This window comes from Tursiops truncatus, chromosome 6 (genome assembly GCF_011762595.2).
Source record: "Tursiops truncatus isolate mTurTru1 chromosome 6, mTurTru1.mat.Y, whole genome shotgun sequence".
NCBI lineage: Eukaryota > Metazoa > Chordata > Mammalia > Artiodactyla > Delphinidae > Tursiops > Tursiops truncatus.
Window position 1 is genome coordinate 102,443,225 of NC_047039.1, and position 24,590 is coordinate 102,467,814.

The 24,590-nt window shown below is 44.6% G+C and overlaps 1 protein-coding gene across 12 annotated transcripts in view; it reads right to left on the reverse strand.

The window, feature by feature from the left end:
* Positions 1-11,658: 11,658 nt before the first annotated feature.
* Positions 11,659-24,590, reverse strand: part of GGTA1 (glycoprotein alpha-galactosyltransferase 1 (inactive)) — a 66,268-nt gene continuing 53,336 nt past the window's right edge. For 11 of the 12 annotated variants that reach the window (XM_073806519.1, XM_033858515.2, XM_073806518.1 and 8 more), the window contains 2 exons: positions 18,557-18,694; positions 11,659-14,238 (listed from right to left, as the gene is read on the reverse strand). In XM_073806519.1, the coding sequence (XP_073662620.1) occupies positions 13,545-14,238; positions 18,557-18,694 (832 nt within the window). In that variant the 3' untranslated portion in view covers positions 11,659-13,544. The remainder of the gene's footprint in view (positions 14,239-18,556; positions 18,695-24,590) is intronic. The other variant, XR_004527088.2, reaches the window with a different exon arrangement.

Consider the following 24,590-nt stretch of genomic DNA (forward strand, 5'->3'; position numbering starts at 1 on the left):
GAACTAGAAAGTAGGTCCTCAGCATACACCACATCTGCTGGTGCCTTGATCTTGGACTTCCCATCCTCCAGAACTGTGAGAAATTTCTGTTGTTCATAAGCCAACCAGTCTATGGTATTTTGTTATAGCAGCTTGAATAGACTAAGACATACACTATGTGCCAAATACATTGCTGGTTATAGAGATACAGTAATAAACATGATAAAAATCACTGTAGTTATGACCTCATATGCTATATCTGAAAAAATAAAGTAATTATTTGAGATACAAATGACAGATAAACTTACTTAATAACATTTAAACAACAAAGTTTGGGGGAACTCCCTGGTGGTCCAGTGGTTAAGACTCAGCACTTTCACTGCAGAGGGCCTGGGTTCAATCCCTGGTAGGGGAACTAAGATCCTGCAAGCTGCATGGCGAGGCCAAAAAATCCAACCAACCAACAAGAAAAACCCCAGTGAAATTTGCTAATTGCCAATGAAGACTTTCTTCTTGCTCAAATATGGGGAGGGCAAATACCACACTTAGTGTCTGAAGTCAACAATATTAGGGACATTTCTTTTTTTAAAAAATGCCACCTATTTAAAAACGGCAGTTTCTCTATAACACGTACTAACGTTACACTGCCATAATTACATGGAAACTGTCTGATGGCTTAACATTGCTTCTCCTCACACACAGGGGCCTATAAAATTGACATTTAGCTCTGATTACATTAGAAACAAAGAGCTTGTGTGCCAAGGCTATGTTTATGCTGACATACTTGGATATTATTTGGATATAATTGGGTATATTAGGATCGATATATTTAGATGCTGATCCATTCAGGGGGAAAACCTATCACCTTTCTGACATGCCAGATCCTTACCAACACCAGAATAAAATATCATTAATTTTTTAAAGTTACCTGAAATGATACGCTCTATGCAAGGCCCACAGAAACAATAAGATTAATAACAATTGAATTATTTTCCTTTGGTATCTCATTCTTTCCTGGAACGATAAAAAAAACAGATAAAACTAGATTAAATAAAGCACAATGTACACCGAGTATGCTGTGTTGAATCCTACCTCTCCATGACTTAAACTAGATGAGGTAATAGATATTGGCTGGGATGTAAGGCACCTCTGCTCCTTGGATATCTGTCTATACGAAAATAGAGTTAAGTCAGTAGAAACACTGTTTATTTGAGCTAGCTGCCCCAAGACTTAGGACATTAGCTGGCATAAGCTGACCTGATACAAGAGCTCTTACAACCTTTATTTGTCTTTTTCTAAAGCACAAAGAGCTTTTCCTACAGAAAAGAAAAGTATAAATGCCACTTCCAAGCCACCCTAGCTCACAGGGTGGGTGTCAGAGAAAGAGATCATTATGAAAATACTTACTTGGACTCTAAAGAGTTGTATAGTTATGAAGGAAGTTATTATTTTTAATTAAACAATATTATGAAGATCATTCTAAGAAAGGTGATAGGACTGCTAACAGCATAAAATATGTGCCCCTTCTCAAAAGTATTTGAATACAAAATTGAATTCAGACCACTGGCTGGAGGCTAAACTATAATTTTTAGATTATTTGTGCATTGGCCTTGGAATTTGAGCCATCAAGTTTACAGAACTCCTTTGTGATACGTAATTTGTGGAATATGAAATTCTCTGTGTGCAGAAAGGAATTAGATATGGCTTGATGGTTGAACTTAAGGACAAACTCTTACCTTTCGTTTTACAAAGATCACATAGTAATTTTATACAGCTTCTTCTTGGAGATTTAACATTTATGGTATAATGGGTTGGGAATTCATGTAGAGAATCCTAAGAGGGTAGACGGTTTTCAAGCAGGACATTCTGAGACCTTTGAAAAATCGTGAATCAGATAACCTAGTATTTGTTCGGTACTCGGTCCTCTCACCGCTGTGGCCTCTCCCGTTGCGGAGCACAGGCTCCAGACGCGCAGGCTCAGCGACCATGGCTCACGGGCCCAGCCGCTCCGCGGCATGTGGGATCTTCCCGGACCGGGGCACGAACCCGTGTCCCCTGTATCGGCAGGCGGACTCTCAACCACTGCGCCACCAGGGAAGCCCCAGATTCTCTTTTGATGATGAAAAAATTAGACACTTGTAGCCTTAACAATTCATATGCCAGTAGCTTCTCTTTGTCATTACCAGGGGACTAGATTTTGTCCAATTAGAAAAAAAAATAAGATAACTTAAGTTTCTTTCCTTGGGGATTTTTTAAAGCTTCATAATACATTTTTAACTGAAGTATAATTTACATAAAGTAAAACACATGCAATTTAAGTGTACAGTTCATTGGATTTGTAACAAATGTACATGTGTATGTAAAAACCACTTTACAGTATCAACATCTCCATGATCCCAGTAACTTTTCTTGTGCCCCTTGGAGTCACTACCTTCCCCTACCCAGGAAACCAGTTTTCTGATTTCTACTACCATAGCTGAGTTAGTCCTGCTGTAAAACTTCATATAGATAGAATTGTACTGATGCACTCTTTGCATTTGGCTTTTTTCACTCCAAAGTTCTGCAGCTCACCCATGTTGCTGTGTGTATTTCACACCATACAAAAACTTAATTCAAAATGAATTACAGATCTAAGCATAAAAGCTAAAGCCACAAGCTTTTAGAGAAAAACATAGGAGAAAATCTTTGTAACTTGGGGGTAGATAAATGTCTCTTAGGTGACAGAAAACAACAGCTGAAGAAATGGTAAACTATACTTCATCAAAATTAGAAAAACTTCGGCTCTTCAAAAGACACCATTCAGAAAAAGAATAAGGAAGCCATTACTATTCACCAATGGTTTATAGTTACCTGAAATAATATATACCATACATGATCCATACAGGAAATAAAATCCATATCAATGTTGGAAATTTTCTATTGATTTCCATTCTTCCTAGAAGAAAAAAAGAAGGTGGTGAAGGAGGATAATTAGGTTAAATTAGTGCAGAATTAGAATCTATTTTGGGTCACAGCTGAGTAGAGTATACCAGACTAATACTCCCATAGATAATAGTCATAAGCTCTGGATGAAATTTAAAGAAAAAGTTAAATAAAATTATCTGAAGGCAAAGGAGAGGGACAAAAACAGACCAGTCCTTGAAAGGAGGGAAGGTATTGGGTAAAATTCACATTTATACAGCTTTTCATTTGAGGTTATCTCTCAATTCACACAGAGCTAGGTGGCTAGAACTCACATCGAAAGACTTGAGGAGTCAGAGGGTAGAGTTGTTAGATGTAAAGGAGGCTGAAAAGTAATAGAGAAATCCCAGAAAGAGGGATACACAAAATGGGGTATCCCAAAGTTGGCATAGAGACTCTGACCAAGGGACTTCCCTGGTGGCACAGTGGTTAAGAATCCACCTGCCAATGCAGGGCACACGGGTTTGATCCCTGGTCTGGGAAGATCCCACGTGCTGCAGAGCAACTAAGCCTGTGTGCCACAACTACTGAGACCACGCATCACAACTACTGAAGCCTGCGTGCTCTAGGGCCCGCGTGCCGCAACTACTGAGCCCGCATGCTGAAACTACTGAAGCCTGCGCACCTAGAGCCCATGCTTCACAACAAGAGAAGCCACTGCAATGAGAAGCCCGTGCACCACAACAAAGAGTAGCCCCCACTTGCCACAACTAGAAAAAGCCCATGTGCAGCAACAAAGACCCAATACAGCCAAAAAAAAAAAAAAAAAAAATTCTGACCAAAACCTTGGATGACAACTTAACTGTCCATGCATAGGAAAGATTTCAGTTTCCCCAGGAAATACCAACATCTAAGAGGCTATAAAAATTAGTTATTTCAGTTGATGTTCCCTGCAGGAGAAAAAGGGTTTGGAATTTGGGTCCAGACCAGTTAACTAACTGTTCAAACAAAAACCAGCACTCTACAGAGGAAAATAACAAAATCCAGAGTCTCTACAACATGTCATCCATAATGTCAGACATATATTGTTAAAAGGTTATTAGACATGCAAAGAAACAGGAATATGTGACACATAGTGATGAGAAATGGACCCCGGTATAACTCAGATGTTGGTTATGGTAAACAAGGACTTTAAAACAGCTATTATGAAAATGTTTGAGAATTTAATGGACAACTTGGTCAAAATGAATGAACAGATAAGGATCAGCAAATAAATGGAAGCAATTAAAAATGGCATACTAGAACTTTAAATACTATATTTGAAATGAAAATATTAGTGGGTAGGCTTACAAACAGATTGAATACTATAGAAGGAAAGGTCAGTGAAATGAAAGCTAGATCAATGTTAATCATCCATTGTGAAAAAGAGTGGAAATTAAAATCTATTTACATTTAAACTGTATTCAGAATCCACCTTTACCACCCACATATGGAAGTTTTCACACTCTCTCACTGTGAGAATCTTGCCAAGTTGTGTGCCTTCTGGAGGAGGGAAAAAGAGGGGGAGAACCAGGGGATGCAATGCCCTTCAGTTGGACAAATAAGGTGGTGAGGCATGAACAGGCATAATAATATAAAGAAACCTATTTTAAAGCCCATCTCCTTTCAGGAAGTGTTTGAGACAGCTTACAATTAAGGTGTGCTTGCAATAAACAGGGAAACAATACAAGCAGAAAAAGCAAAAAGGAACAGAGAGAGAAACGTCTATTTAGTCACTCAGGTAGGTATTTTCACATGACTTTGTTCATCCCAGCCACTCCATGAGAATAAAGATTTTACCTTTATTTTCATTTACATTTAAAATAAAGTACTGATAGGGAGGGACTTACTTGTCATTTTACTATTTGCTTTCTTTATGCCTTATAGCTTTTTTTGTCCCTTATTTCCTGCATTACTGTCATCTTTTGTGTTTAGTTGATTTTTCAGTAGTGAAATATTAGAAATTCTTTCTCATTTCCTTTTGTATGCATTCTACAGCTATTTTCTTTGTGGTTATCATGGGGATTGCATTTAACATTCTGAAGTTATAACACTCAAATTAGAAGTTATACCAGCTTAACTTCAATAACACACCAAAACTCTGTTCCTTTACAACTCTGTCCCCATCCCTTGTGGCTGTTGATGTCATGAGATTTCATCTTTGTACATTGTATGCCCCAAAACATAAACTAATAATTCTTTTAAATTTATTAGTCTCTTAAATTATGTAGAAAACAAAATTTGGAATTACAAACCAAAGTTATAATAATACTACCTTTTAGACCGGTAACTTAAAAAAATATGTATTTGTCTCTTTAATAATGTAGCAAAAAAAAGTGAAGTTACAAACAGTTGTTATAATACTAGCTTTTATAATTGCCCATATATTTACTTTCACTGAGATCTTTATTTCTCCATATGGATTTGCGTAACTGGCTAATGTCCTTTCATTTCACCCTGCAAGACTCCCTTCTGGCTTCTAAAGTTCCCAATGAGAAATCTGCCAACAATCTTATTGAGGCTCTGTCATATGTGACAAGTCATTTCTCTCTTGCTTCTTTCAAGATTTTCCCTTTGTCCTTATCTTTGTCTTCCAAAAGTTTGATTATAATGTGTCTCAGTGTGGGTCTCTTTGAGTTCCTCTTACTTGGAGTTTATTGAGCTTCTTGGATGTATACTGCCATGGTTTTCATCAAACTTGGGAAGTTTTCAGGTGTTATTTCTTCAAATATTTTCTCTCTCCTCTCCTTCTGGGGCTCCTCCAAAGGAGGTCACTTACTAATTTTCCCATTATATGTGTTGTTTTTGAATGTCCTAGTCTTTAATATCTGGTCCCAAAGAGGGAAAAAGAAAAATGAAGGGAGAGGTAATGGGTGTTGACCCTTTAAATCCCCTGGAAGTTACTTCAGCCGGAGGGGGAGGGGCTTGCAACAATGAGGGGAGTTGCAACAACAATGAATGCCTATCTCTTTGTCTGCGCCTCTGTGATCAGAAGCATCAATCAGCAATCAGAGCACAGATACCCAATATTTGGAGGACAGGGTCTTTTTGTCCACCCTGGCTTCCACAAGCTGTGGGTAAGTCACTGCAGGAACACATGCACAGCTGTCTGCCAAATGGCTGGAAGATGGGGATGGGTGGCTGCTACTGTGCTAAGAGCTGAAATTGACTGCAATTAACCTTAATTTACCATTCAAGTCTTCCTCTGGAAGTTGCAAGCCTTCAATAGACTCCAGAGTTCCAAAATAGTTACATCAGACAATTCTGCCAGTCTAGGTGGAGAGACAGCTTCCTGGTGCTTCCTACTCCACCATATTACCAGAATCCTCTTCACCTGGGAAGCCCTTAAAAGTCCCAATGCCGGGCTTCCCTGGTGGCGCAGTGGTTGGGGGTCTGCCTGCTGATGCAGGGGACACGGGTTCGTGCCCCAGTCCGGGAAGATCCCACATGCGCGGAGCGGCTGGGCCCATGAGCCATGGCTGCTGGGCCTGCGCGTCCGGAGTCTGTGGTCCGCAACGGGAGAGGCCACAACAGTGAGAGGCCCACGTACCAAAAAAAAAAAAAAATTCCCAATGCCCACGCATACCAACTGAATCAGAATTTCTGGGGTTGGAACTAGGCATCAATATTAGCTCTCCAGGTAATTCCAGAATGCAGCCAAGTTTGAGAACCAGAATGCAGCTTTATGTCTCCTATTACTAAAGGGACACATAACTCTTATGTGATACTTTGGATTTTGGAGGCAGTGTCCCCACACATAAGGGTATCCAGCTACCTCCCACTTGTCTGATAAGTGTAAAAGCAGTGATCTTCCAGTAGGACCTTGGACAAGAGAAAGCTCTCCAGCTGGTCCATGTTGCAGACAAGTTACCCTGCCACTGGACTCTTGTGACCAATCATATCTTACATAGCTAAAAGGGTCTGAAGTAGACTGGGATGATGGATGAAGACTGTTGCTAGCCTTGATAGAAAACTTAACAGCAGAGGTCAACTGAATTCCAGAGTAAGGAGATGCCCCTTGAGCAGGTAACCATCATTCCCTCCTTTTATTTTTCATTTTTTTCCCCTCCTTTTAAGTAGGAGTTACTCTAACTTTCTCCCCTCTTCCTTCCTTGTCTCTCACTATTGACTCTTGTGTATTTGGGTGTGAGCTAAATTTACCATTTATTTCACAGATTGCAGAATAGTCAGATGGGCTTTCTAAGGAACCAAAGGATAAATAGTTATTACCTGGAGACAGTAGGCTCTGAGCAGCTTAGCCCTCTGACATTTGCTGTGGATTCTGTGGCCTGCTGTTAGGAGAGGGGTCTGTGCTAGAGTTGTGCATAATGTTTTTGAATCATGGTAGCAGGGAATATTTTAGATATATGGAAAGAAGTGATTGACAGCCAGACAGCTATAAGTGAATGTGGTAGACACTTTTAGAGGCATCTACCAAGCTCACAACAGTATATCCTTCTCTGAGAACCTCCCCAGAGTGTAACCTACCCTCCAGTAAACCTACCCCATGGCGCAACTGCCGGGAGCATGAGTGGATGCCGTGCCATATGGGTTTTCTTTTCCAGGAATTTAGAGTTTTGAAGGAAGAAATCTTGAATCTGGAGATAGTTGGAGCTTGGTCATATTTGAAGACCTTTAGGGGAAGTTTACAATTTTCAACTGTAGAAGCCCTTGTACTTCCCTGGCTCTTGCTTATGGCCTGGTTGTAGTGATGTGCTAGTAAATTTTTACACAGTCACCTCCTTAGAAAGATGGAAAGGGAAGGGAAGGGAAGGGGATGGAACCCTGATTTCTAGTGTTTGCTGATTCCCATGGTGCAAACATTCCCACCATGGCCGATATCAAGCTACCACAGTGAAGTCACTGAACAGGGTTGGGAAGTGTTGCGCACAACACGTTCTCACAAGCAGGTATGAACCAGCTGCAGTATACCACTGTCTGGTTGCCAACTCTCCCTTGTATTTAGTAGAACTCTCCAGTAGCCTCACACTAATCTCCCTTTTGGGTTTATACAGATCAAGGGGAATATCTGTTCTTTGCAACCAAAGTATCTTTAACTAAGACACCTAGCTAGCATAACCACCTTTTATTCTGAACACAGTCAACTTACTAAAAGTGTGTTCTAACTTTGGCTGATTTTTAAATATTTATAGCTATATTCATTTATATGCAAAACTCATATCTATTTCTACAAATGTGCAGTCCTCGCCAGGTCCGGAAAAGACTATTTTTAACCCTTTTTGATGTTTTCATCCTAAGCGGTTGCTTAGGATAACAGTGTTGTCTTGGGAAATTCCTGCCCTCTGGTGTCCAGTATGGGGAACTACTTTTGTCTGAGCTGTGAAATGTTACAGGGGGACTAAGACTAGGTGAGTTCGAAGCTTTCGGCACCCATTAGGGACTATTCCCTGGGTATAGACAGGTGGGTATTATGCAGATTGGCTCCCCACGTTTCTTTCTTCATAAGGTTCAAGGGAACTTTACACCAGGTTTCTCAAGCTCATCACGATTGACATTTTTTTTTTTTTTTTTTTTGCGGTACGCGGGCCTCTCACTGTTGTGGCCTCTCCCATTGCGGAGCACAGGCTCCGGACGCGCAGGCTCAGCGGCCATGGCTCACGGGCCCAGCCGCTCCGCGGCATGTGGGATCTTCCCGGACCGGGGCACGAACCCGCGTCCCCTGCATCGGCAGACGGACTCTCAACCACTGCGCCACCAGGGAAGCCCACGATTGACATTTTGAGCCCGATGATTATTTGGTGTGGGGCCTGCCCTGTGCATTGTAGGATGTTTAGCAGCATCCCCGGCCTCTGCCCACTAGATTTGCATAGCAACCGCCCCCCCACCCCACCCCACCCCACCCCCCCCCCCGCCAAGTTGTGACGACCAACAATATCTTGAGAGATTGCCAAATGTCCCTGGGGTCGGTGCAGGGGTGGGGCGTGGGTGCGCAGCAGTGGCGGTGGTTGTACAAAATCATCCTGGTTGAGAACGACGGCTCTACTCTGATGGAGTAAGCTCGTCCCGTGCATCACGGACCTTAAGCAGCACTGAGCTCAGTAGGTTAGGGTACCCGGTTAGAGCCTGAAGCTCAGACCTGGACTCGAGTTCCCATAGTGATAGAAAAGCATCTGCTTTGTAGTAGGACACAGAGTCCACAGTCAAAAAAAAAATTTTTTTAATTAAAAAAAGCACTTCTTATGAGGCATGACGGGAGTGGATGTAACGATTCATTCGTTAAGCAGCACCTCTGAGAGAGGTGATGTAATGGGTGCTGGAGCTGATGCAAAGGCAGACTATGGTCCTGCCTTTAAGGAACTCACAGTTCTAGAAGGGTTCAATGGGGATACTTGCAGTTGTAAGAGAAACCCCGATTCCAAGTGACTTAATAATGGGACCTCATTGGCTCACACATTCGAAAAGTCCACAGGCAATTCAGGCTTTAGGTAAGGCTGGAGCCCGTGGCTCAGGGCTGTCATCAAGGGCTGTGGTTCCTTCGGTGTCCCTGCTCCTCCTGTCCTATTGTCAGTTTCATCCTAAGGCTGACCTCCCTTGTGATCCCCAGAAGTGTTCGTGGCTTCTAATGTTACATGTGTCTGTATTTCCAGTAAAAGACCTGAGATTCAATTTGATTGCATTAGTTTAGATCACCTGCCCACCCCCGAATCATTCATTGCCACCACGGGGAGGGAAAGTGTTAATTGGCTTAGTCTGGGTCACTTGGTCCAACTATGGCACTAGTTTCCATAGAAATCACACAGACTCCATAGAGGAGACCAGGCTTCGCTGGGGAGGGAGAAAGAGAGCCACAGATGCTGGGTGAATGTGCAGCCCTCAACCAGCCAAAGCCCTCTCAAGCTCTTTGCTGCTTTTCACACAGGTTCTGCTATGAGATTTCACCCAGTCCCAAGGCCTTGGCACCATTTGGGTGGGTCTCCGCGAAAGTCTCATCACAGTCCTCTGTGCTGCGTGTCTGCTGCACCTCCCTCCGAAGCCTCACTCCATCTCCACTCGTCACAGTGATCCCCTTCTCTTCTCGCAAAGCTCAATTCAGAGGCAGCCCCTCTGAGGCTATTTCCACCTCCCAGACATCCTTTCCTCCTCTGTACGCCCTTGGCCCTTGAACTTTCCTGGGCCTCGTATTGCTCAGGTTCCATTTGACTTTCTCCAGCGTGGCTCCAGCATGAGTTTAGACCTACCTCCTGCCTCTGAAGAGTCTGGGTCTACTAAGTTCTCTCTCTTTAATTCCTAAGACAAGGATTGAGAGCTTTTGGTGGTGATTCCCTGCTGTCCACAGATTTCAAAAACAGGATGGTTAAAGTGTGTGTGTGTGTGTGTGTGTGTGTGTGTGTGTGTGCACATATGTGAGAGACAGTAAGGGAAGCAGACTGGAGCTGTGGGAAGAGCAAAGGATTTGGAGTCCGACAGTCCTGGGTTTGAATCCTACCTCTGCACCCTTATAGACCTGAGGCTTTGACCAATGGGTCCCCACTTGACCCAGCTTTCTCACCTTAAAAGAAGTATGCACTGTGTTGTACATTCATGCCTTCTGTGTTTCACACTTGTGAGTATGCTACCATGCCTGTGTTATTCATTTACATAAGGTACATTTAATAAACAGTGATTTAATAAATTCTTATAACTGTAAGTAGTGCCATAGCTATCAGTAAATCACATAGTGACTTTGGCTGAGAGAGAGAAAATGAGTCATTACAAGGACAAGAGAAGTCAGGCCCTTCTAGCCTTACAGAAACTTCTCCCCCTCCAGCTGCATGGAACCCCCAGAGTGGAAGGAGGAGGCATGGCTGTCCCTTCCACCCACCCCCTCACCCAGCTTTGCCCTCTGAGGCACTTCCTTGGTATAACAGCTTATGAGTGCCCACTGGGCTTATAGCGGCCCTGCAGGCACAACGTAAAGTTGAGAATGACCACAGAGTCTTTTATTTATTTTTACATGATCCATTTTAACTAATTTAATGCACTTGGGGCAGGTTTTGTGCAGAAAAAGTGGGAAGTGGTACAGGCCTAGGAGCATACCTAGCTTTTAAAATATTACTTATGGCAAAAATCCCCCTTTATCAGATTCTTCTATACAGCCGCATTCTCCTTGCTAGGAAACATGGCCCTCCATATGCATGGTGTCAGCACATTTGCCCTCATCAGCTTCTCTGGTGTGAGCTTCAGCTCAGTTGCTTCCCAGCTGGGTGGCTTAACCTTTCTGAACCTCACTTTGCTCATCTACAAAATGGGAATAATTCTCTACTATGAGGGAATCATGCCCTGTTGCATATCCCATGCACCACACTACATCAGGCTGCTCCACTTCAATTTTTGTATTTATTATAAATACACCCACCCAGTCCTGCTGGAAATTCAGCAAGTCTCTCCCAGGGCTCCCTTGGCCAGATATATTCCCCAGAGGTCAGGACTAGTAACCACCAGATATGGTTATGGCATTGTTTCCTCCCTCTGCCCTTGTGCCCCACCCAGACCTTCAGGGGCAAGCCTCATTCTACTGGCACTTAATTACTTCAGCGTATCACTTCGGGAAGCTCTTTATAAGCACTCATTGTTACAAAAGTGAGGGAATCTCAACCATGTTCTTTCTATCTTTGTAACAGTGGACAAATTCTTAGAAGGACACAAGGACGATTTGGAATCTAAGTATTTAAAATTCTGCAATTGACAATTCTGAACATCTTTGGGAGAAAATGCACACTCCATGACTGGACCAGAATATACTGAGAAAATAATTTATTCAATTGTAAATCAGGAATTTTATTTATTTTTTTAATACTGAACTATCAATAACATCTTGAGTTTGTCCATTTGGAATTTAAGTGAATTATAAAAAATCAAGATTCCTTCAAAAGGAAACATCAGTCCTTTAATCTGAGGATAGGTCATTTCTTTGCTTTGGGACTTAAACCATGAACTCTCCCTACTCCAGAATGGACCCCAGAAAACTTGAGTTATAGAGAAGCAAGAGTCCTAACTGACCTGCAATCTCCTTTGTCTTTTACAAGGGCACTTCTTCAGGATTTTTGTTGGTCTTGTTTTGTTCTGCTGGGTTGTGAAAATTCTTGGCAAGAATTGAAGACTAGGAGGCACAGTGAAACAGTAGCGAAAATGGAGGTTCGATTTTATCAAAGAAGCCCATGGTGCTGAACATCAGGCCAGTGCAATGGCTCTTCAAGTAAATTGCTTGAAAATGGAAACCAGTGACCTAAACTGGAACACAAGCAAATATAAACGTGCCTGCATATGTAAATGTTGCCTCCTAACTCCCTTTACGTTGAATTGCTTAACTTTAAATAATATGTAAGATTTCATAGCTTCTCTTAGAGAAAGGAATTGAAGGTTAAGCTGTTCAGTCACGAAGACTGGGTCTCCCATTGCCATTCCCTCTACTTCTGATATAAAATCAATGAACTGTTTTATTATACACATCTGGTTGTTACACTTCAGTAGTGCAGATGGGGCAGGGGAAAACAAGAGGTTCCTTGATGTCAGCCCTCCAAGTTGGGGCATGATGGGCTGAGGGTTAGAACAGGTGGTGGCAGGATTTGCTGATGACTGACTGTCCTGAAATGAAGCCCAGGTCTGGGAAACGTAACCCCTTGCAAGCCTCTTCAGTCCCCTGCAGGTCTTTGTCTACTCTGACACCACCCGCTTCCTCTGGCCAAGGATTTGAAGACTCAAGGTCCAGAGCACGGTGGACCGAATATGACTTGGCCAAAACAAGAAGCATCTTCTAAGACAACACTTCTCTTGGTGTCATAATGGTGAGGAGACTGGAGACCACCCACATTGCCTCCCATTCAGTGCCTGGATCCATGCTGCTGTATTTATGTGCCAACCCCATGCCCTGTTCCCCTCAGAGGTGGCATTGCCCCCACAGTGATCAGCCCCGTCTCTCTACTCTCTCTTTGCTATTTCATGGCAAACTTACTTTGAGGCTTGTTTTCATTTCATGCTGAGCACCCACTGGCTCATCCGATTCCCTGTGACTCCCAACATTCGTCACTGATATCCACTGGGAGTCTTGACCAGTCTTTGCATGGAAGCCAAACAACGTCCTGATAAGAAAAGGACGTGGACTACAAATGGCCTGAAGTACTCTGCTGTTGAAACCACTTGAGGGTTGCCGAGGTTAACTGTGTCTGACTAAGAGTTCTCCTGTTTGCAAAGCAACTCTGTTGCTTTAGACTCAGCAGAGACAGGAAGACACTGAAATCAAGAGGACAACCGCTCACAACTGTATCTTGTTGCCAAACACTTCCCTATGCATACTTTTCTCTGGTAGGTCAACTGACGCATGTAGAGTGTTTCTGGCTTTTTCTTTGCCCATGACAATTTTCTTTTTTTTTTTTTTTTTGTTTAGCTGATAGTGTATCCCCCCAATCCAGAAAAGATAAAAAATCACTAGGAATTTACATCGGATTACCATAGGTTCATTCTCCCATATTACAAGGCTTGAAGTTGCAAGGAGGAATAATACGTACTTGCTGTGTTGGTGTTTTGTTAGTATTTTTTTTTTAAGTTAAAATTAAGTGTTACTTTTCCGAAGAAGTAGCCAGAATAATACTCTCTCAAATTCAGAAACCTACCGGCACAATTTAAAGTCAGACGTTATTTCTAACCAAATTATATTCTTTTGTCTGCCAAGATATCTTGACAAGCTTAATATCTGAAGGCAGGCCTATATGATAATCCCAGCAGTATTCTGGGGATAAGATTTTAGTGGGTTTGTTGAGAAGGAAATACTTGTTTAGATGGCTTTCATCATGCCACTCGGCTTCTATGTCATTTTTCTTGTCCTGGAGGATTCCCCTGAAGCACTCCTGGGTGATGTTTAGGACCTGAGTGGGTGTTCCCCCAAAAATGGCCGCATGGTAATAAAAATCCCCCTGGCCAAACGGAATGTATGCTGCGGACTCTTTCCGCCTCTCGTAGGTGAACTCGTCAGGATCTGCCTTGTACCACCAGGCCTGCAGCTGAGCCACCGACTGGCCCAGGGTCTCCAGCCCAAAGGTGTCTTGGAAGACCTGGTCCACGTCCATGCAGAAGAGGAAGTCGACCTCATGCTGGATGTGGGCCACAATGTGCTCCCCGATGGTCTTCATGCGCATCATGCTGATGTCCTGCCACCTCTTCTCAGGCCTGATCTCAAACACTTTGAAGGAACGCAGAGGACCCAGCTCTATCAAAGGCATCCTGGAGACATCATCCACCATGATGTAAAATATGACTCTGTGGCCAACCATGAAGAACTTATTAGCAGATGTTAAGAACTCCTCCAAGTAATGCTCAATGTATCTGAAACAAAGAAGAATGGGATAAATGTAACCTCTAGGATTTCTGCAGGAGGCGACATTCTATTCTCATCATCTTGTCTGTATTTTGCAGTTTAGGAAAGGAATTATTTTTCCCCCCATCCAAGACAAGTGCTTTCACACAGAGGGACGTTCCTGGCCACTCTCCACCATTCAGTCACTCAACTTTGGGGAGGTGGAGTGACTTACCTGACTGATGATTCTAGAAGGGTGACTGGGCATGCCCAGCCCCGCCCCCTCCTCTCTCACTCTTGGAAGCCGGCCAGGTGGAAAGAACATGTGTTCTCAACTGCTCTGGGCCTTGTACTGGTAGCTTAGTGGTATAGGCCCTGCTCCCACAACCAGAGGCTTGCAGTTTCTTGTGCTGTAGGTGCCTGGATGCCCAAGTCTTTCTAATTCCGTGGTTCAACGTTAGGAGGCCCAGGGCCTTCAGATACAAGCCACATTCTGCAGTATCGGCTTTAACTGTAATGAAGGTGATATTCACTACCACCTGCCTTACTTAGCCCCTTGTCTTATTTATCAGTTGATTCAGACTCTGGGCAGGCAGAGGGGGTACTAGTTCTTTTTTGTTCCTCTTTTATTGAGATATAACTGACATGTATCATTGTGTAAGTTTAACGTGTGCCAAGTGCTGATTTGGTGCACACGTATTACAAAATGATTACCACTGTAGCATCAGTTAACACCTTCATCACATCACAGAATTATCATTTCTTTTTTGTGGCAAGAAGATTTGAGATTTATTCTCTGAACAGTTTTCAAGTCTATAATACAACATTATTAACGATAATCACCATGCTGTATGTTAGATCCCCAGAACTTATTCATCTGATAACTGCAGGTATGTACCCTTCAATCAACATCAGGGGGCACTAGTTCTCAGGCCTCCCTTGAAAACCCCAACCTATACTCCAATGTTGCTATTGCCCTACCAGATGCAAGAGTGACGTGACCCTTGGGTCATTTGGGGATGCATTAAGTCTAACCATCGCCACTCTCTTATCCTTCTCTGGGACCCAGAGAATGGGTTATGGGACATGGATATCCTTCCATATTACACATTCGCCCTGTGAATTTCCCTCTGGCCACCCCAAACACCAATCCATTAACCAGATACTGCCATTATAAGACCCATCCCAATACCAGAGCAAACAAGCTCTGATTTAACCTTATTTTAACTATCTCATTTCCTTTTTAAAAAATAGATTTTATTTTTTAGAGCATGTTTAGGCTCACAGCAAAATTGAGCTGAAATTGCAGAGTTCCCGTATGCCCCCCCGCTCCCCTGTCCCTCCCACAGCTTCCCCAATATCAACATCCAGCACCAGGGTGGCACATGCATTGCAGTCGATGAACCCACATTGACACATCGTTATCAGGCTAAGTCCACCGTTTACATTCTATGGGTTTGGACAAATATATAACGACAGGTATCTTTCATTATGTATGGTATTATACAGAGTATTTTCACTGCCCTAAAAATTCTGTGTTATGCCTATTCATCCGTTTCCCTACTCCAACCCCTGGTAACTACTGATCTTTTTACTTTCTCCATAGTTTTGCCTTTTCCAGAATGTCACATAGTTGAAATCGTACAGTATGTAGTCTTTTCAGATTGGCTTCTTTTACTTAGTAATGTGCATTTAAGGTTCCTCCATGTCTTCTCAAGCCTTGATAGTTTTTTTTTTTCTTGCACTGATAATATTCCACCATCTGGATGTGCCACAGTGTATTGACCCATTCACCTACTAAAGGACATCTTAGTTACTTCCAAGTTTTGGCAATTATGAATAAAGCTGCTATAAACATCTGTATGCAAGTTTCTGTGTGGACATAAAGTTTCAACTTTTTTGGGTAAACACCAAGGAGTGCAGTTGCCGGACCGTATGATAAAAGCATGTTTAGTTTTGTAAGAATCTGCCAGACCGTCTTCCAAAGTGGCTGCACCATTTTGCATCCCACCAGCAGTGTGAGTACCTCTTGCTCCACATTTTCGCCAGCAGTTGGTGTTGTCAGTGGTTTGGATTTGGGTCATTCTAATAGATGTGCAGTGGTATTTTAGCTATTTACTTATTCATTCAAAAAACATCATGTTTGGGACTTCCCTGGTGGTGCAGTGGTTGAGAATCCACCTGCCAATGCAGGAGACACCGGTTTGATCCCTGGTCTGGGAAGATCCCACATGCCGTGGGGCAACTAAGCCTGTGCGCCACAACTACTGAGCCTGCGCGCCACAACTACTGAAGCCCGTGCCCCTAGAGCCCGTGCTCCGCAACGAGAAGCCACCGCAATGAGAAGCCTGCGCACAAAACAAAGAGTAGCCCCCGCTCGCCACAACTAGAGGAAGGCCTCACGCAGCACCGAAGACCCAGCGCAGCCAAAAATAAAATTAAATAAATAAATTAAAACAAAACAAAACAGAACATCATGTTCGTGTCTTCTGTAAGCCAAGCTACACGCTATCTTGTGAAGCCATGGGGATGATAGAGAAGGGGAAGAAGGAGTGGTTGGCTTGCTTAACACAACTCATGCCACCCCCAGACTCATGCTCAGTGAAGGTGGAGTAAGTGTAATTTGCTGATCACACTAACGGCCAATTATGGTGTTTTGTGAGTAATAATAAGCGGCACCTCTTTTTGCTTTTTGGTTGCTGCTTGGATTCCCTTTTGTTACTACAAAAATAAACTGTGCTTTTAATATTGGTCTCTGGAAACCCCAGCGTTGACACTATTGATTTTTTAAACGGAGAGAATATATCGGAGCAATATTAAGAGGGACTTCAACATGGCTCTGGGGCTGGTGGCCAGGAAATTCTTCCATACTCTGGAACTTTAAGAACAATCTATTGCACCCTGAAGCCTGGGAGACAATCCCAGGGGAAGGGAGGGGGCCTTTGTGAGGTTTAACATTGTTTAGAGATTAAAGCACTGCGGTTGGCTCTGTGCACTGTTATTTGAAAACAAACCAAACATCATACCTCCTAAAAGCCCAAATCCACTCTTGGGAGGATTTATTGCTGCTGAGTACAAACAGTCCTCTCATGCCCCCGAGCGGAGAGCACATGGATTTCACCAGGATATGTGATTTACAGTTTAGTTCTGAGAAGCTGCAAGGAGATGGCAGAAACCATTGTGGAGCCGCCGGCAACGTTCTGTTCTTTTTGGAAACATCAGGATTAAATCAGTCATCAGTGTGGCTGGCTTGTCCCCTCTCGTACCAAAGGATAAGGCGAGCTGAGCATCTGCTCCCGCCTCATAACAGTACAGATTCTTCTAGTAAAAATGTCAAAACTCCAGTCACCCTTCTCAATTAGAGATGCCGCCTAGGCCCCTGGGATCAGCACATTTAGTGACATTAGGACTTGATCAGTATGATGATGGCAATGGCTTCTGGGCTCTGGGTCGGAGGTCTCGGGAGAACACTCAGATCTTCACTCAGATCATCCTGGGCCTTCACCCCTCTTTGTACAGGCGAGAGGTCAACTTTCCATGTGGCTTTTGGAAAAGGTACAGTTGGGAAGGCCCATGACGGGGCGGGGGGTGCGGGGGGAGGGAGGAGGCTAATAGGAAAAGTGAACTTTTAATTTTGTTTTGGAAAAAAAAAAAAATTCAATATAACCCAAAAGAACAAAATGGGTTATATTGTATTTTAAACTAAGATTACAGCTACTACTTTTAAGTAGGAATGATTGCAGTTTGGGGAGCAATGTTCTAAACAAGGAAATGGAAGCTGAAACAGGAACCTATCCAACCTCTGGAAGAGGAAGTTCTGACCAGCCAAATCTCCTGGGGCCAAAGCCTCCGGGATGAATGGGGCAGGAAGCAGCCCAGGAACCCATGGAGGAGTGGTCAGCCATGCTGATGTGGGAAACCACCGCACGTAGGTCACTTTTCTCCCTGATCCTTGGTCCGGGGTCTTGAGAGCGTAGGAGAAACAATGACGCCCATTCGGGCTGTCTAACAGCTGGCATTTTTGGAATTTCCAGAGAGCTGTGGAGGTCAGGGCAGAGGCGGCTGTGGGCGTGCTGTAGACTCCGGGCTCAGTGGGTGCAGCAGACATTCTTACCTGCACCCGAGGCCCTCAATGAGGTGGGAAGTTGTCGACTCCCCGATCACTGTCTTGTTCTCAGCCTTTTGGGGCCTCAGCAGAAATGAGCCTGAAATGGTCCTATTACTCCATTCTCCTGTCTAACAATTCATACACGTCACGGACAGCCTCCGTACGCCCAGGGGACCCCTCGCCAACCTTCTGACAGTGGAACAAAAAAAAGTAAAGTCAGTTTTATTGGCAACACCTACCTTCCGACAGCAAAAACCGTCAAGCCCACGGTAATTTTCTGTTTGGCATAATAATTTTCTAGGATAGCTCTGCTGTAGGTGCCTTCCCACACCACCGGCGCCTTCCATCCGGTCATGGTCACAACCTCTGGGCGTTTACTGGTGACAAAACAGAGTCCATGAATCAGGATGGTTTTAAGGTAGGGCAGAGACGGTCTGAGGGAAAACGGGTCAGCCACGGCTTATGGTGACTGTCCTTGAATCCCGACTACAGTTTAACCTCAAACAGTCGGCTGGTGGTATGACATTTGCATCATCTTCTGGGTGAGGGACAGGAGACCCTGGCCCAGGTGTCTCTGAGGGCTGCGTTGGGGGAGCCTGTGGGGATCTTACCTGTACAACTCAAACCCTCTGTCCCCCCGCCTTCCTGCTTTCCTTGTCCTCGTCTTCCTTCTAAATCTCTCCTGCGGTCTCCCCAGCCCCTTCCTAAGCTTCCAGTGGCATCTCTGGGTGTTCTTCTTCCCTGTGGGTGCCCTCTGACCCTGAGAAAGCCCTAGTGCTTGATGCAGGGGGACCAGAGAGTGCCACGAGAGCTGAAAGAGGAAGAAGCCGCTGTTTCAATTTGCGTTTTGCTAGAAGGGGATCCCTGGGTTGGAACCTGGTTATAGGGCAAAAAGGGCCCCAGACTAAGGGGGTTCTGGTGTTTATCGTTCATTTGACAAACAAGGAGACAGTCACCCAGGAAAGAAGGGACCCTGCAGGCTGGGGTTCTTGCTCCGACCTCTCTCAGACCACGTGGCCTCTTTACTAAAGGCACAAAGCTGGGGGAGGTGGGAGGGGAGGATGTTCTCTGCACTCAGAACACTTGAAAGGGACTTGGCAGAGCCAACACAAACACAGGAAACAACGTAAGAGCAACGACAAAACACCAAACTGTGAAGAGTAAATGCAGAAAGGCTGAGTAGCAGCTGGGGCCCAGCCCGAGGCGGGGTGGGGGGATGGGAGTGGGATGGCGGAGACTCAGCTCTGACCCCCATTTGCTCTGGAAGTGACTGCGCTTGCCTGTTGGGAAGTAGAAACTAAAACACAGTCATTTAGACTCAACCCCCATGGACGAAGCTGAGTTTTTCCAGTGAGGCTGGGCAAGGCTGGGTCACGCCCTGCTAACCCCAACTCCCAGTAGCGTCTCACTCATGCCTCCTGTCCCTCTGTCCCCAAGCTCTGCACTCCTATTCTGGAGCTGACTCAGCCCTCCCACCCCTGCCCTGTGCCCTGCTTCAGGGCTGCTTCCTTCTTCCCCACACAGTGAATCTCCTCCAGAGACGGGGAGGGACACTGCCAGGCTGCTCTCGCGGCCCTCCCCATCTTGCCTGGGGTCCCAAACCCCACCCCAGCTCTGCCCTCCCACCCCGGGTAAGACAGCTGCATGGCTGCATGGCTGCACAGGGAGAGCTGCTCTTGGTTTCCTTCCACCATGAAAGAAGCTATTTTGGACTCTGCACCAACCTGTGAGACACTTTCACATACACTTTCTCATGTAGTCCCTGCAAAAGCCCTGCCATGTATTATGTTCATTGTACAGATAAGAAAACCAAGGCTCAGAAAGGCTTGTTAACATGTCCAAGGCCAAACAGCTAATGATGTAACTAACACACACTGGACACTTCCTATGGAACCAGGCACAGCACCAAGGGCTTCACCCTTCAGAGGTAGGTGCTATGTTGAGTCCCATTTTATCAATGAGGAAACTGCAGCACGGAGCAGTTAAATAACTTGTCTGAGGTCACACAGCTAGTAAGAAGCCAAGCTGGGATTTGAATCCAGATAACCTGACTCTGTAGTCTGTGCTCTGAACCACTATATCTATTGCTTCTTATATTGCATATTTATTTGCTAGGCTGATGAAATGGGGTTAAAACACAGGTTTGTCAGTCATTTCCACTCAACTTACTACTTCAGCACTTTTTCTCAGTGCAGAATGAGAAATGATGAGGTTTTTTTGTTTTGTTTTTAGAAGCTTATGTGATGCTTTTAGTCACATAAAACTCCCAGCTTTGTTGAATGACTGGATTTCAAACCAACACACACACACACACACACACACACACACACACACACACACACACGGCTTATCATTCTATAACCTATGTTTCTGAACGTAAACCCTTCCATGCATTGTCACCTCATCCATTGCCTGTCAAGGATCTCTTAGCAGTTCTGTCCCAGCCCATTAGCTAAGCCATGCAGCCACGCGTGAGCTGAACATTTGGCAAGCCGGTAATATTATTTTTAAGAAAAGGAAGAGAAAAAGGAGGAAAGGACGGTATTCTTATTTAATACTTCTGGGTACAGGGGCTGTCCTTGACTTTCATTCTCTCATTGAATCCTCACAACTACCTTCTAGAGCGGGTGCTGTCCTCACCCGTTTCACAACTAAAGAAAGCAGGGGTAGGCGAGAAGGAGAAAGAACTACAGCTTTCGCCATCGAATCAACAGGAGGGGCCAGAGCAGGGCCCTCAGCCCCACCACGCACATCTGCTAAGTCTCTGCTCTGTGCCAGGCCCAGAGCTGAGCACGGAGATCGGGGGAATGAGACCTGTCCTACCCCTGAGAGTCTCACAGTCCTGACAGGTGGCCTACCACATGCTCCTCCACTGCACGACCACTCAGTCTACACCTTCTAGAAAGACTGAGTCAGGACACCAGTGTCCAGTTTGCTTACTTGGCTGGGAAGAGTCCTTTGAGAAGGAAAAAAAAACAAAAAAAGCAGTAATATTAAAATTAACGTTTCATTAAAAATTAAAATGTTCTATTTCCCAGCTGTTAATTATTAAATTCCACTGGCAATTCCAACGTGTCAGCGACCCTGACCAGGAAGCCAGACGACAGGCTGAACACGCAGGCCGTGGGGAGGAAGATGGGGGTGGGAAGATGATCGAGATCAGCTTCCTGGATGAACCTCTGCTCAGACCCCACCCCACCCCACCCTGAAAAAAAAAAAAAAGACAAGTGACAGCAGGCAAACCACACATGTGTAAGAGCAAAAGATGTCCAAGGTCACCAAGATGGGGCTCTAAAAGGAGGAAAAAGTACCAGGAAAGATGGGAAACTGCCCAAATGCCTTCCTTCCAAGCAGGGCACCCACTGTGTTACTTCAGCTTGTGGGGTTCCACCAGCACAGGCTAAAGGTTTCCCACAAGATAAAAGGGCCTCCATAACGCAAACACACACCTAGCTAGGTAATTGGTAGCTTTTACATTCTGTGTACTTATTTATGGGTACATTGTGGTCCCCAAGGATGGGGAAGAGGAAGTGTTAAAGTTCTATGAATCATGCAGCAGTTCAAAACAGGTGTGGAATGCATACAACGTGTTATTTACTGGACTCCTTCCAGGCAGCAGCACGTAGACAAGAGCTGATGTGACAAGAACAAGGGTGGTGGCTGTGGGAGGGCGAGAAGGAGATGATGTGGGAAAAATTGGGGGGGAAGAGTTAACAGAACATGTAAATGAATTAGACTGTGGGATGGATGAAGGAAAGGCTGAAGGAGGAATCAGAGAGGTCTCCTGGACTCTGGCTTGAGATGGGGAATGAGAAGAATGAGGGTGGGGCAGAATCAAGAACTCCATCTGGGTCACGTGAGACACACAGAGGTGTCAGGTAGGCAGTCAGACACAAGCAGGGGATCAGGGAAAACCTCTGGACTAAAGATATAAATGTGGGTGTCATTCCCCCATGGACGGCGTCTAATGCCATGGAAATGGGTGAGAGCACTTTGGAAGATGGTATAAAGAAAAGAGATGAGGATACTGGACTCAACCTCCAGAAACTAATATTTGATGGCTGGGAAGAGGGAGAGGCCCCAATTAAGGAGACTGAGAAGGGAGATGGGAGAAGCAGGAGGAAAATTAAGAGGATGTGATGATACAGAGAGTAAGTGATATTGATGTAAAAATGCATACACAATATACTTAAGATGTTTCAGACAGTTTGCAGAAGAGGATACATTTCTATAAATATATTTGTTAATTCAATTGTTCATCTTTCATTCAGTTATGCAAGAAATATACTTCAGTTCCTGAGAAGGCTTAGATTCGGTGTCACTACAAATCAATATTCTTTAAATATCTGCTCGCCGGTTGTTTGAGGAGAAACTGAGCCATGCGTGGGGGAGAGTGGAGAGAGTGACAGCTGGTGGCTGTGAGCTGTTCCTCTTCTCTGACCCCAGTAATTCAGCCCCGGCCCCGCCTTCCAAGTCTCACTCCGCAAAGCACAAGTACCACAGTAAAAGTGTGCCGCCCTCCTTTGAAGGGAGCTTGGCGACCATCTGTAGCTCATCTAGCTGGCCCTTGGCGCGGGGCACGGGGGCGGGGGTGTCTCACCACCCCCCCACACACACATCTAAGGAGTTTATCAAAGCTACAGTGCCACCATATTCTTACATTTCCAGGAATGGTTTAGCATCTCATAGATGGCTACCCTATGTCATTGTCCAGCTCTTCAAATGACACATGGGAGGCCAAAATTCCCCATCCTTTCACACTGACATGGATCCCTTATCCCAAAACAGTAAGACAACTTGCCAGAACATGTTCAGTCTTTCCAGAGCCCAAGCCCCCTCATGCTGGAACAGATACTACTGTCCCCTGATCCTCCTACCTCTACAGCCACTCCTGCTCCTTTTCAGACTTTTCTTCCTCCACTGGCCCTGTAAAGGCTGATGTCAGACATCCACCTGGCCTGTAGATCCCATTGCCACCTGTACTCTGATGGCTCCTCTTCCTACATCTCTACTACGTATCTTCTGCCACACTTATGGGCACTGCTATAGACTGACTATTGTGTCCCCCCAAAATTCATGTGTTGAAACCTAATCCCATACATGATGGTATTAGTGGGTGGGGCCTTAGGGAGGTGATTAGGTCATGAGGGTGGAACCCTCATGAATGGAATTAGTGCCCTTAGAAAAGAGACCCCAGAGAGTTCCCTCTTCCCTTCTACCACGTGAGAAAACAGTGAGAAGATGACCGTGTATACATTAGGAAGTGGGTCCTCATCAGACACCACATCTTCTGAGGCCTTGATCTTGGACTTCCCAGCCTCCAGAACTGTACAAAATATATTTTTGTTGTTTATAAGCCATCCAGTCTATGGTATTTTGTTATAGCAGCCTGAATGACAAAGACAGGCACCCTGTGAATCTCTGTCCAGATACCCCACAAGTACCTGAATCCACATACATCCCCAGTTGAGCTCATCGTCCTTCACGCCCCCACCACCACTAACAGACCCTTTCCTGGTCAATGGCACCACCACCCACCAGTCTCTCAGGCCTCAGGGTCATCCCGGACAGCTCTTACCTCCTTACCCCCAAACCGCATCCTTCTAAGTCAGGTTGATCACACCTCCTTACTAATCATGGCAAACACTAGTTGCACACCTAGTACCCCTACAGGACTGTGAACTTCTTGAGTATAACCATACTGATTGATTTCTACTGTCTCCTGTGCCTAACACAATGTCTAGTATAGAATTTTTGACCATGACTCATAGTGAGAAATACATCTTCTGTCACAAACACATATGCACGTACACATATATACGGAAGCAAAAATTCCACTAAACAATACCTATCCTTACTTCATGTGATACCTTCTGATTTTCTATTTGATTTCAATTTTTTAAAAAGCTGTTTTTAACCCATTCAGCTAATTTCTGAACACATTAATGGGCAGGGACTGGTAGTTTGAAAAACACCAGCTAGCATATCATAGGTGTTTGATAAACATGTGTTGTATGTTAAAGAATGCGTGCATGGCCCTCTGAGATTCTGGATCATCACCGCCATTTTACCGATGAGTTAACCGAATCACAGAATTTTCTTGCTCTGACTCTAGATTCTGTGGCTTTCCACAACACCCCGTGGCCTATGAGAACATCTCCAGCCCCAGTATTTTGCGATTCATTTGCTGCCGCTGGCTAACTGCTGTCAGAATCACTGTAGTTATTGCTCAAGCATTTAAGTCAAAATATCCAGCCTCTCAGTTTCTCATCT